This window comes from Gekko japonicus, unplaced genomic scaffold, assembly GCF_001447785.1.
Source record: "Gekko japonicus isolate JY-2015 unplaced genomic scaffold, Gekko_japonicus_V1.1 scaffold184, whole genome shotgun sequence".
Lineage (NCBI taxonomy): Eukaryota > Metazoa > Chordata > Lepidosauria > Squamata > Gekkonidae > Gekko > Gekko japonicus.
In genome coordinates, this window is record NW_015159715.1 from 1,546,149 (window position 1) to 1,560,723 (window position 14,575).

General features: G+C 44.8%; 1 protein-coding gene across 1 annotated transcript in view; it reads right to left on the minus strand.

Annotated features, from left to right (window-relative positions):
* Positions 1-8,117: 8,117 nt before the first annotated feature.
* Positions 8,118-14,575, minus strand: part of MAP7 (microtubule associated protein 7) — a gene marked incomplete at its 5' end in the record, with an annotated part of 69,659 nt that continues 63,201 nt past the window's right edge. Inside the window, 2 exons of the mRNA XM_015411968.1 lie at positions 8,118-8,776; positions 10,477-10,709. Of these exons, the coding sequence (XP_015267454.1) occupies positions 8,766-8,776; positions 10,477-10,709 (244 nt within the window). The remainder of the gene's footprint in view (positions 8,777-10,476; positions 10,710-14,575) is intronic.

The following is a 14,575-nucleotide window of genomic DNA, read 5'->3' on the forward strand; positions in this document are numbered from 1 at the left end:
GTTTGGACTTGCTGCAGGGCTAATTTTTGTGTCTTTTAAAATCTGTTCTGTAATCCTTTGTATATAAAACTTTTAAAAATAAAACTTTGTAAACAACTGTTAGAGATGTATTATCATAATTTATTCAGAGCTACATGATCCTGCAAGTTTAGAATTGTATAGGGAAGTCGGCTGTTAGAACATAGCTGTTGGGCTGGGCTGGGATGAGAACGAATTGGCAGTTAGCAGGTTCAGATTTAAAAGGTTCTAAATAGTTCTTTTTATACTGATAAGAAAAAGTTCTCCGGTGGCTCTGGTAGTGGGGCAGTCCTCACCAATGGGTAATCTCCTCTCCTCCGGAAGCAAGGTCGAACAGCAGAATTTGATCCCGGAAGGGAGGGGCTTGCCCACAGATCCTCGTTTTTTTCGGCCCTGCTGAAGGAGCAGGACATCGACAGCGGCGCTCTGTGAGAGCGCGGAAGATCTCGTGAGGCCTTCACTGGAAGGCAGAAGAAAAAAGTTTGAGGGCGGGAAGAGAGCTTTCTCATCCATTTTGTCCCTGCGCGCTGCGGTGGAGCAGCGAGGGGCGAGCTTAGCTGACGGCAATTGGTTTCTCCAAGAGCCAAGGCTTGGTCGCAGTCTCCTGGTGTGGTCGCTAGCCTCTTGGTACAGAGGTTTTCCTCCCACTCTCTTCCCCTTCGCATCGGCGGGGAGATTTGAGACGGCGGCAGCCTCCTGTCAGGCACTCACTGTGGTCGGTGCGACAGAAGGCGGGGAGGGAGCGATCTCCAAGTGTTCGGAGGATCAGTCCTTCTACCCAGGTGGCATCTGAGTTGCGGTAAGATAAGGTGTAACTTCGTTAACTAAGAAGTCTTCGCCCCCCCCCGCCGTTTCCCCCCCTCCCTGGCTCGACTTAGGGGTAGCCCTTTCATTTTGGGGCTTCTTTCCCTTCTGTTTTGCAGGGGGCAGCTGTCGTTTTCCACCTCACAGTTTTGGCGGGGGGGAAATGGCGCAAACATCGGGCCTCTCCACCACGCCTGAGCTTGAGGCTGTGGTAGGTGGATCTGCCTCTTCTGCCACAATAGAGAATTAAGTCCTCTGTTAGAAGATATATCTGGAGACTCAGAGAGTTCAGAGATTTCTTCTTCCAAGGAGGAGGGGAAACTCTCTGATGAGGAGGACGAAGTGGTCACATCCTCGCAAACCAGACTGTTTCCTCAAGAGCTGTATTCCAGATTGCTCCTGAAAGTACTTAGAGTGCTAGAGTTAAATGCCCAGCCTAAGAGGAATGAGGAGCCTGATCCAGATTTTCCAGAAGGAGCCGAAAAATCACTCCCTATGTCTGGAATGAAGGCCTCTGGGGCTATATTAGATCTGAAGTGGGTGAATCGTTGGGTCCAAACGAAGAAATTCAAGATGGAGACTCTCAAGTCAACATTGTTAGCCATACAGAAGGGGGAATATATGGTATCCATAGATCTATCAGAGGCCTATTTGCATGTTCCCATAAGGGAGTGCCATCGCAAATGTCTTCGTTTTGCCTACAACAACAATCATTTCCAATACAAGGCTCTCCTTTGGTCTCAAATCCTCGCCCAGATTCTGGTGGCACTGGTGGCTCACCTCCGGCTGGAGGGGGTCTCCCTGTCACCGTATCTGGATGACATCCTGGTCAAGGCACCCTCACGTCGGATTTAGCGGCTGCAGACAGTAAAGATGAGATCAAAAATATCGCATTAGCTACAGCTTTTGCTTCCGATGCTTCCTTAGACGCAGTTCAAATGTCAGCCAGAGCCATGTCCTTTAGCGTTGCTGCTCAGTGCAACACATGGCTTAGAAGTTGGGACGTTGATCCATCTGCCCAGGCTAGAGTAGCAGCTATACTCTTCAATGGTGTTAATCTATTTGGAGAGGGTATGGACAAATTTTTAGTTGAGGACAAGGATATGACGAAGGCTCTTCCTTCCAAAAGGAAGGATGAAAAACAGAAAAGGCATTTTCAGTCCTTTCGGAATACTAAAAGGCCATCTAGACAAGGGTTTTCCAGATCTTTTCGGGGCAAGTGGCAGCACAAACCCCGAGAGGACATCAAATTGCCCTCATTCTATAAGCCCAGTCAGTCTTCAAGGCCCCCCCAAAAAGGAGCCTCAGCATGACTATATAGAAGCTCAAAACACCTTCAGAATAGGGGGAAGGCTTCAGAGGTTTGCGAGTCAATGGCATCACACCGTTCAGGACAGATGGGTATGGACACAGTGACCAACGAGTACTCACAAGAATTCAACAGCTTACCTCCGAGACGTTTCCTCCAGGTTCCAAAGAACCGATCCAGCCAAAAACACAGGATGTTACTGGGGGCCATTCGACATTTGTTAGAGATTGGAGCCATAGAACCCGTGCCACGGGATCAACAGATTCAGGGGGTTTATTCTGTACTCTTCACAGTCCCAAAAAAGAACGGGGACGTCAGGGCTATATTAGATCTGAAGTGGGTGAATCGTTGGGTCCAAATGAAGAGATTCAAGATGGAGACTCTCAAGTCAACATTGTTAGCCATACAGAAGGGGGAATATATGGCATCCATAGATCTATCAGAGGCCTATTTGCATGTCCTAATAAGGGAGTCCCATCGCAAATGTCTTCATTTTGCCTACAACAACAGTCATTTCCAATAAAGGGCTCTCCCCTTTGGTCTCAAATCCTCCCCCAGGGTGTTCACCAAGATTCTGGTGGCACTGGTGGCTCACCTCTGGCTGGAGGAGGTCTCCCTGTTGCCGTATCTGGATGACATCCTGGTCAAGGCACCCTCACTTGACAGCTGTGTGTCAGTGGTAAGAGCTACTGTAGAATGTCTACCTACAGGATCACGGTTTTCTGATCAACTGGGACAAAAGCTGTCTTCAGCCATAAATCAACACGCTACAAGACAGGGTCTTCCTGACTCAGGAGAGACAAATAAGGATTCAGACCCTAGTGACAACGGTTTTGACACGTCAACAGGTGAAGGTTATGACCCTGGCTCAATTGCAAGGGCTGATGGTATCCTGTCAGGAGACCCTTCAATGGGCCAGGTTTCACACTCGCCCTCTCCAGAGATTTCTGCTACCTTTCCAGGATGTGATTGCTCACAAGAGACTGAAACTAGTCACCTTACCCGAGACCCTCAGGTTGGAACTGGGATGGTGGCTGGACCCGAAGAGATTCCTACCGGGAGTACCGCTTTGGGAACCAAGAAAGGAGTTTTTGACAACGGACACGTGTCTGTCGGGTTGGGGGGCGCATCTGAAGGACAGGATGGTTCAAGGTGTCTGGTCGCCCAAGGAACAGTCCCACAGTATAAATTTCCAGGAGTTGCGAGTGATCAAACTGGGATTGTGGAGTTTTCAGAGCTCATTGAAGGACTGCCATGTATTAGTGCAGACAGACAGTATGACTGCGAAAGCATTTATAAACAGGCAGAGCGGGACCAGATTTCAGTCTCTCCACGTGGAAGCCTGCCATCTGCTGCAATGGGCAGAAAAATATCTGCAGTCGATCAAGGTTGTTCATGTTCCAGGCCAGGACAATGTACTGGCGGACTGGTTGAGCCACAGAACTCTGGATCAGTCCAAATGGATGTTACACAGGGAGGTCTTCTTCCAGTTATGCATGAGGTTCGGGACTGCTGATGTAGATCTATTTGCAAATGCCCAAAATTGTCAGGTGCCAAGGTTCATTCCAAGGGCAAGGGAACACCTGGCTATCGGAGTAGAAGCACTGAGTTGCGAGTGGCCTCGTCAACTCCTGTACGCCTTTCCTCCACTACAGCTCATAGCTATGGTAGTGCAGAGGGTAATAGAGCAGAGGGCGGAGGTGGTGTTCGTAGCCCCGTTCTGGCCTCGCCGATCATGGTTCCAGGACCTCATGAGGCTATCCTTAGGGAATCATTGGCGTCTACCAGTGAGGGAGGACCTTCGCTCGCAGGGCCTCATCCTCCACTCAAATTCAGACTCCCTGGCCCTCACAGCTTGGAAATTGAGCACAGCCAACTTTCTGGGGTAGGGTATTCAGAGGGAGTCGTTTCCACCATGCTAGCCTCCAGGAAATCTTCTACTTCTAGAGTTTATAACCCTACCTGGCAGGTGTTCACCGTGTGGTGTATAGATAGGGGTTGGGAGGCCTTGTCAGTGCCTGTTAGTGGAGTTATTTTCTTTTTGCAGGAAGGGTTAGAAAAGGGGCTTAGCACCAGTACGCTCAGGCGACAGGTGGCTGCTCTACCAGCTGTCAGAGGAGCTAGGAAAGGAAAACTGCTTAGTCAACATCATCACATCAAGCAGTTTTTGAGGGGTGCAGCTTTATTAAATCCTCCCCAGGTACATCATTTCCCCACCTGGAACCTCAATCTGGTTCTTCGAGCGTTATCTTGGGAACCCTTTGAACCTATGGCTGTTTGTCCCATGAAGGAATTGACCTTCAAAACTATCTTTCTGGTAGGGATTATTTTGGCTAGACGAGTTTCAGAACTGAGGGCTCTATCTATGGATAGGGAGCTTTGCATGTTCCACAAAGATAGAGTGGTGCTTTGACCCGACCCAGCATTTGTACCTAAGGTAAATTCTTCCTTCCATAGGGCAGAGGAAATAGTTCTGCCGTCTTTTTGCCCTAACCCAAAGCATCGCTGGGAGAGGGAGTGGCATTGCTTGGATGTTCGCAGGGCTCTAAGCTTCTATTTGGACAGGACTAAACCTTTTTGCAAGTCTGAGTCTCTCTTCGTGTCCTTCAGTAAATCTAACATGGGACAGGGGGTTTCTACTTCCACCATTAGCAGGTGGATTAGAGGATGCATTATTCTGGCATACAAAAACAAGGAGTTAGATCCCCTGACGGGCATCACCGCACACTCTTTACGAGGGGCGGCGACCTCAGCAGCCTATAGGTCCTTTCTGTCATTGGAGACGGTGTGTAAGCTGGCTACTTGGAGATCAGTTCACTCCTTTACCAAACATTATAGGATTGACAAACTGGCCTCTGCAGATGCGGCCTTCGGCAGGAGGGTTCTACAGCATACTCTCTAGGCCTGAAGCCGTTTGCCCGCCCTGGGATACACTGCTTGTTACGTCCCATTGGTGAGGACTGCCCCACTACCAGAGCCACCGGAGAATGGAAGATTTGACTTCACTTACCGTGAAGCTTCCTTCTTGGTGGCTCTGGAGTGGGGCAGTCCTACCCACCCGACTATAAGCCTAGGGTGCTCCAGCGCCCAGCCTGATACGGCCTCCAGCAGGGACGACAGGCCGCTAGCCGGTGCATTAGGCGGTCAGTACACCAGCCAGATAGCCAAACTCTCCTCGGTCCCCAGCACCAAGCCGACACATTCCATGCCCGCAATCTCCAATGCAGGGAGCGCCCTGAAGGAGTAAGCCTCCCGAATGAACATCGCCACTCCCCCCCGCCTCTTAGTCCGCGATTGGTGTAGGACCGAAAACCCAGGCGGGGCAAGTTGCGAGAGAGCTACCGTCTCCCCGTCCTGCACCCAGGTCTCAGTCACGCACGCCAGGTCTGCTTGTTGTTCTATGACGAAGTCCCGAAGGACTGTCGTCTTGTTATTAATGGACCTGGCACTACACAGCACCAATGACGAGGATGGGTTCTTCATCCCAGCCCCACTGCAGACCTCCCTCGGGATGGGTCGTAGGCTGGAAGGGTGTCGAGCCAATCTTCTTCTTGGGGCCCTTCCCTTGGTCTTTTGCCTAGACCTACCGCTAAACTTTCCCCTCCCCAAGAGCACCGGGATCTGCTGTTCCAGCATTGCTGCACCCGCCAGTCTTTGCTGTGGCCACAGACTGCTGGTACTAGCTGAATAGGCAATTCACCAACCCTGAGCTGAAACAGCAATATCAAGTCCCCTAGCTCTTTACGCTACCCCACTATCTAACTTCCTATGGTACAAAAAGCAAGCCTCCTGGCTCTCTAATATACGAAATGTTAACTAACTACTCTACTAACAATACAAATACCAGGGAACCCACCATCACTCAAGCTCCTAACTAAGCTTCCTGGAAGCAGTTACTAACAATATTCACCTATCTTAGCCATTCACAGAATGGTTATTTAACAATACTACATCTCCCTAACTCTTCCATAGATAGTTAAAAAATTCTAAAACCTGGCAATCACACAAATTCAACCATCCTGTTGCAGTCAGTCAACATTCCTTTTCAATATACATGCACCACAGTCCAATCCAGCCCCATTCATCCTCATTCCCTAGTCACATAACAGAGGCCACTATTGGCACAGTAAGATTCAGGGTCTAGATCTTGAGAGGCAGTTACTCCTCCCTGCATGTAGCACTGGCTCTTTCAGAGACCCGGGCCTGGGTCCCCTGGGTTATTGCTCCTGATGCCCTGTGTGGAACCACTGAGCAATTTCTCAGACCTGTGGGTCCTCGAGACTGGATGCACATAAGAAAACCAGACCTTTAAAATATATAAAGGAATTCACTATGCAGCACAATCTCAACAGTTTAGTAACAAGAATAAAATAAACAATAAAATTCCTGGGTATTTATGTAACAGGACAAACTAAAATTTTATACAAAGATAACTATCAAAATGTTTGGGCAAGTATTACTGAAGAGCTACAAAGATGGGAAAATTGAAAATTTTGTGGCAAGGCCAATACGTACTCAGCAACTGTCTCGTTCGCGGCCTGGGATCGCTTGTAGAACGCATGTCGGCTAGCGATCTGCGAGGGTTGCGGTGCAAAATGCCCCTGCAGTTTCAGTTTGAGTTCAGCCAGGGACATGGTTTTGATTTCAGCCGGGGCGACATCGAAGACAGCCCTTCCACAGGAGCTGAGGAGCGTCGCCTTCTGATGGTCCTCACCCTCAATCTGGTTAGCCTGGAGGTGGAACTTGAACCTGGTCAGGTAGGAATCCCAGTCCTCGAGGTCGGGTTCGAATGCCTCGAACCATGGGTTGACGGCCATCACTGCTCTTTGTGCTGGCACTGGCACAAGTGCTGTAGCTTATCAGCTGGGTCTCATTCTTCCGCCACGGGTTCCTCAGGGGCTTCTTGGTTGTCCGCCGTCCTGGCGTTGGTTCAGCGGAGCTGCCTACCCGCTCTATAATCACATCCTTATTGCCAATTGTTAGATACGAGACTTGAGGCAGCAGGTGAACAGTGGCAACAGCTTTATTGAACACAAAGTCAGAAGAACCAGAACGAGACAAATTATGGAGCAACAGGCTCCTTTTTAAATAGTCCGGGCTTGGCAAGCCACGCCCACATGTCAGATAAGATCCAATCCGAAACTGTACATAAAGACCAATCACTTTGCTTCCCTCCAGAAGTTCCTTTGTTCTGATAGGTCGGTGTACAATACCTTGTTCAGACTCCAGCTCAATACATTCAATTGCATATACAACAGTTTTGATGTTGCTTTTGGTGTTGTTTGCTAAGGGTATGACTGAATGCAATAAAGTTTGTGCATGTACGCATGTATAGTTTGGTCATTTAAAATATATCTATATACAGGAATTATAGAAACAGTAGAATTGGGATTTTACTCCCTGTACTAGCCATAAGGCCCTAACATTCTCATTGAATTTCCAACACAGTACAGTTTGAGATGACCTGCACTAAACAAACTCAAACTCCTCCCCCATAATATCAATGGGCTCTATGTGCAACAACCACATGCCATCACTTCAAAAGTGTTCTTCTGTTCTTGTGCTAGGGTTGCCAGGTCACTCCTGGCCACCAGCAGGGGATGGGAGGCGGGTAGGGTTGCCAGCTCCAGGATGGGAAACTCCTGGAGATTTGGGGATGGAACCTGGGGAGGAGGACAGGGACCTCAGTGGGGTACAATGGCATAGAGTCCACCCTCCAAAGCATCCATTTTTTCCAGGGTAATGATTCCTGTAGTCTGCAGATGAGCAGTGTCTTCTGAATTGGCATGAACAAAGTAGAAACAAACAAAAATCAAGCTTACAAATGTAGATTTTGACCACATTTTTCTATGATTTATTTTGTACTGAACAAAATTAATAAATACATTATCTAGGATAACAACAGGTTTTCATCTCATCCATGAAAAAATAATGCTTTCAATTTTTCACATTTTAAAACCTGCTTTGTTATTTTATTTTAAAAGAAAATGCAAGACAACAGTAGTGAAGCCTAAATATACAGAATGTCCATGAAGGAGTTACATTTACAAGAACCTGATACAGAAGCCTATATTTTGCCCCCATAATAAAGAGTTCTCTGCAATAATATTTAAACCAGCTGGTTTAAATAAAAACACCCCAGTAACCCTACTTCTAGAGCAATGAGGTGTTTACTTTTCAAGTATTTAATCAGTAAAATGTAAAAGATTCCTTGCTGATTTTACATTGTACCTTTTAAAACCAAAACGCCCATCCTCAAAACAGAAAAACAAAGCAGAAAGACAACAGGTCCATTAACCTGATCAGCCTGTTAGAATCCCGTGTGTCTTCAAGAAAACAGAAAATATCCATTTTGCTAACCAAAGGAGCGTGCTGGGAAAAAAGCAATTTATGCACATGGAACATGATTTTTCTAGTGGTGAAATCTATGTGATAGAAAGGTAATCCAGGTCTATTCCCAATAAATTCTTCTGCTGCTGGTTTTACTACGGTCCTTAAAAAATGTTGTCCAGTTGTCTAAGTAGTCTTTAGAAAACTCGAGAGTGCAAAAAACACAACACTCCTTCATAGCATGGAAGGAATTCCACTGGCTGCAGAGGTGCTCACTTCGCCTTTGGTAATTCAAAAGCAGAAATCAGATAACTTCTATAAGGAAAAGCCAGCAAAGGAAAAATTAGCAGATAAAATTGATCTTCACTACATAATGTGCAATAACGAACACTGTTATATAAAGGAACAATTGCAGAAAGTGTTACTTGCTGATGGCAACCATATTTAAAAGACAGGCTCCAATACCATTGAGACACTGGGGAGAAAAGGGGGTATTTAAAGGTTCACCTTACCATGCAAGCAGAGGCAGTCTTAGCAAACACCCTGTTTGGGGCCTGGGCTGCCCACTTGTGGCAGTGGCTCAGGCTTACCTTGCATAGGGACTCAACTGCTCCTTGCCTGGGGCCAGGGTGGTGCTTGGAAGGGGGGGGTCAGTCAGTGAGTAGGGAGTCCCATCCTGGAACCCTAAACTTTTCCTTAGAGCCCCAGAATCACTAACCATGCAAGAATGAGAAAAATTGCCTGAACCTGTTGAAATTCCTACTTCTGCAGATTATTTAAAGGTATAGCAACACTGACCGTTGCATCTAGTTATGATATTTCTTCCCTAATGAAGTACTGTGCAGATGTTCAATTACACATACACTAAACACACACAACAGTATCAGTAGGTCTGCAAAAATTCTGCGCGCACAGAAGTGTAGACACTGTCTTTCCCAGAATCTAAAAAGGTAAGTGAAACAGAATAGAGGGCCAACAATAAAAACATAATTATATAGTATGAAAAGATACATGTATTTGCTTAAGGACAATTTTACTGAGGACGCTTTGGCTAAACAATCTTTGGAAGGCACTTTCTGGACCAGAAATTATCATCAGTGAAACATCATTTGGCATGTGATTGCACCTTTGGAGGCCTCATTTATACTTTTATTCTGTGTCTAGTAGCTTCACTTTGGAACAAGTCTTTTCTGGTCCATCTTGTATCTATGTTACATAATTGTATGATTGTACTGTACAATCATACAATATAAACCAATATGCTCCTCATTATGTTTGACCTCTGAAGAAGGCCTATATAGGCTGAAACGCGTCAGGTCAAGTCCATTGGCCCTTGTGTACTAAATTTTGGCATTTTTACATGAGGTGTGATTGGGCCCTTATATGCTTTTTAATTTTTTGTTAATAAATACATGTATCTTTTCATACTATATAATTAAGTTTTTATTGTTCGCCCTCGATTCTGTTTGGCTTACCTTTTTAGGTTCTGGATCCCATGTTTCATGCTTTTGTCCCACACGGTCTTTCCCCCAAGGACTGGGAAAGTTACCACCTCCCCCACCCCATTCTCCATCACATGTAGAGGTCTGATGCCGACCTTCTGCTGAACAAGTAGAGCAGCAGGATCCTGCTCTTCTCTATTCATATGTATTATTATTTGTGCCATGGAACAGTTGTCCAAGGGTACAGTATCAAGTCCTGGAAAAAACATACCTTCTGGAAGGTTAAGGAAATAATTACTTGAAATGAATTTTTTAAAAAATGAATAATTCATTTCACCTCCAAATAGGTAATAGGTGTCATGCATTACTAGGAAGTCTAATGAAACTGGCAGTTCCTCAGCTCTTCTCCCTTTTAAGCTGCAGGCCAATAAAAAAAGACTATGACAAATATGCAGTGCTTCCTTCCAAGTCCTGAAGCTGTTATGTAATACACTGAAGCCTGATGTTTCTTGGATTCCTCTCAGATACCAGTTAGAAATTAAAACAGACTTAAGACATTTAAAGCAAACTTACCTGCTGTCTGATGCGTTTGAACGTTATCTACCTGAGGCATTGGCCCAAGTGTCCCCTTATCTTCAAAGGCCAAAATTGGAGTCAATGGGATTTCAGAGCCATCTTTCTCAGCATTGTTCAGGGCATCCAATCTCGATGGTTTCGTTCCCATAGGTAAACTGATGATCTCTTCAAAGTTTGCATTCTGCATAGACACTCCATTTTCATTTGCATGTTTTCCTGGGTTGAGATTACTGAGAGACAGGAATATGATCAATTAACACATATTATTGATGTACTTTTTAAAAGTACAATTTTATAAATATATTACATTACACACTATTAATAAAACACCATTTGTTATAGTGCAAATATTGTTTCCAATGTCAAATAGCTGTTAACAGCAAATATTTAGCGCTTTCCATGCATAACATAATCTGTAATCTGCAAGGTATTAACAACCTTGTATCGTGCATCTATTTTTTTTAAAAAAAAGATTACCAGCAATTTCCTTTGCTTTTTGTATCAAGCAGTCTCCTCTCCCTGTCTATAGAACTGGAAAACACAGTCCCTAATTGACATAATCTGGTGTTCAATTTGAAAAGTCAGAAAACAGTTACACACACCGATAAATACTGACAGCAGGTGGTACTTGCTATTAATCTGAAACACAATCAAACCTAAGCCAGCAGTAGTTTTGCCTTGATAAACTGGCAATATTTCTGTTTCAAGGGATTTAATATATGATTGGTTTTCTTGCCAAGAAGCAACTTCCTGGCTCAGCACCTAGTTTAAAAAGAGTTTGGGTTGGCTGTCCCTATTATTTGGGCACAAACTCATGGATGTAAGTAGAAAAGGCTGTACCACCTACCCCTATCTCTACCCAAGAGAGGGCTACCAAGGGCAGAAGTCTGCAGTCTTCAGTATTTTGCAAGTCTGCCAGGGTGGGGGTATAGAAGGGAAGCAAATGTTCAATGAACTTCAATTTGAAAAGAAAAGAAGGATTCCCACTGTAGTATCCTCCCAAACAGGCCTTGATGGGGGAAACACTTAAAGGCATACAACATACATAGAGCCATATACATAACACACACTTTACTTTTCTTTGCAATAGAAAGGGCTATGGGGAAGGGAGGGGAAAGCCCACTTTTGAAGGAGAATTGCATTGGAATGCAAACAGAGTTCAGAAGTCTAACAGGAAGAGTGCAGGGAGGGTTTTACCCCAAAAGTTCTGCTAGCTTAAGTGAATGGGACTTGCAATACAGAAAGTCAGCAGAAAGGAAACGGCACTGTATTTCTTTGCTGAGCTGGCAGTAGGCATGTGCTAGATACGGCAATCTGTCTGAGCTTTTTAAATAAACTGTTTATTTTTATCCTGCCAATTTATATTGATTTCTATCATTCTCATTTCTGTGTTTATTACATTTTGGAAGCTACTCCAAGAAATATGTTGTGGTTGACAGAAGAAAACTCTCCTGCATTCATGTTCCTTGGAACCTTTCACATTGTTTTATTTTATTGTGGTGGCTAAGGGGTGGGAGAGGCAACAGTTTTCTGGATCGAAGAATGTCCAATTCCTCCACTCTGGCGTCTCCTATAAATTCTTTAAACCCCAAACACCCACAATCAAATAAAAAGGGAGACACAAGCTTTGATTAAAGATTGGTAGTGTGTAAGCTATGTGCTCCCAAAAGGTCTCTTATTTGGAAGCCTGCTGGACCAAGGCTGCAATTATGTGTGAGGTAAACTTTAAGATATTTAACTATAAAGTCAAGACACAGATGGAGTCAAACAAGAAAGATTTATTTAACAAAAGATAAAGTATTTTGATATGGTAAATGCTTTGTGTGGATGGCTCATGGCTTCAATATATAAAGTAAAACTAGCTCTCAGCTTCACCCCCCAAAGGTGACAGACTTTCCCCCAATAAGAATAATTAGTTGTAGCTGAGTCTCAAATAAACCCTGGAGAGCTGATTCCCCTTTCTCCTGACAAGTGACCTCATCAGGTTCAAGGCTGCTTTTTCTAGAGTACAGAGCTCCTTCCCACAAAACCTGTACACATGAGTTAGGAATGACAGATCCTTAACAGGATGCTTATTTGTCACACTAAGACAAGAGAGGCAGGACTTTTGAGGATGATCACTATAGCTTCCCTTCCTCCTGTCAGCTTAAGGTGACATACACAATTCTTCTATCTCCATTTTATATTTACAACAATACTGTGGGGGTAAATCAGATTAAGAGAGTGACAGATGGACTTGTCTAAATTTACCTAGTGAGCTTTATGACATATTTTTCCTTATTAAAATATATGTAGCCTATCTTTCCTTTGTGGATCAAGGCAGCTTACAGTTCCAAATTTAAAAACACACAAAGTGCAATAAAACTTCAAGTAATCCACACAACTCAAAACTTCTGTAGCCCTAAGGTTGCCAACCTCCAGGTGGTAGCTGGAGATCTCCTGGGATTATAACTGATCTCCAGGAAATAGAGATCAGTTCATCTGGAGAAAATGGCTGCTTTGGAAGGTGGACTCTATGGCATTACACTCCACTGAAGTCCCTCCCATCCTCAAACCTTACTGTCCTTATGCTCCACGAGGGCTGCCAGGTCCCCCGAGGGGGCGGGGGGTTGCCCGCTCTAGGGTCCCCTATCCAGCCGGCCTGGATCCAGCCTTCCGGCAGAATTCTACCAAACCTTTGAAGTCCATTTGATACTATCTTTAAAACAAGTACTACAAAACATAGTACTACAAAACAACTGAAGGCAAAATACCAGAAACTTGGAATTAAGCCTTAATAACCTTGATATATAAATAAAAAACTGATGAGAAAGAAATTAAAAAATTATAGGCCAATTTCATTATTAAATGCTTCTATTCTCACTGCAAAATTGAAAAGAGTTTTGATAAGAAAATAAGAGAAGCCAATGTTGGATCAGGCCAATGGCCCATCTAGTCCAACACTCTGTCACACAGTGGCCAAAAATACCAGGTGCCATCAGAAGGTCCATCAGTGGGGCCAGGACACTAGAAGCCCTCCCACTGTTGGCCCCCCCAAGCACCAAGAATACAGTGTATCACTTGCCCCAGACTGAAAGTTCCTATCTATACCTTCTGGCTAATAGCCACTGATGGACCTCTGCTCCGTATGTTTATTCAATTCCCTCTTGAAGCTGTCCATGCTTGCAGCCACCACCACCTCCTGTGGCAGTGAATTCCATGTGTTAATCACTCTTTGGGTGAAGAAGTACTTCCTTTTATCCGTTCTAACCCGACTGCTCAGCAATTTCATTCAGTGCCCACGAATTCTTGTAATGTGAGAAAGGAAGAAAAGTACTTCTTTCTCTACCTGCTCTATCCCATGCATAATCTTATAAACCTCGATCATGTCACCCCTCAGCCGTCGTTTCTCCAAGCTAAAGAGCCCCAAGCATTTTAACCTTTCTTCATAGGGAAAGTGTTCCAACCCTTTTATCATCCTTGTTGCCCTTTTCTGCACTTTTTACAATGCTATAATATCCTTTTTAAGGTGTGGTTACCAGAACTGTACACAGTACTCCAAATGAGGTCGCACCATTGATTTATATAGGGGCATATTCATAGGAAAAGTGTTCCAACCCTTTTATCATCCTTGTTGCCCTTTTCTGCACTTTTTACAATGCTATAATATCCTTTTTAAGGTGTGGTTACCAGAACTGTACACAGTACTCCAAATGAGGTCGCACCATTGATTTATATAGGGGCATCATGATACTGGCTGATTTGTTTCCATTTCCCTTCCTAATAAACCCCAACATAGCATATCTACTATGACTCCAAGATCTCTCTCTTGGTCAGTTTCTGTCAGTTCGGACCCCAACAATGTGTATTTATATTTAGGATTTTTGGCTCCAATATGCATCACTTTGCACTTGGCCACACTGAACCCCATTTGCCACATTGATGCCCACTCGCCCATCCTCGACACATCCCTTTGGAGTGCCTCACAATCCTCCCTGGTTCTCACCACCCTGAACAGCTTCATGTCATCTGCAGATTTTGCCACTTCACTGCTTACTCCCAACTCCAAATCATTAATAAACAAGTTAGAAAGCATCGGACCGAGTACTGATCCCTG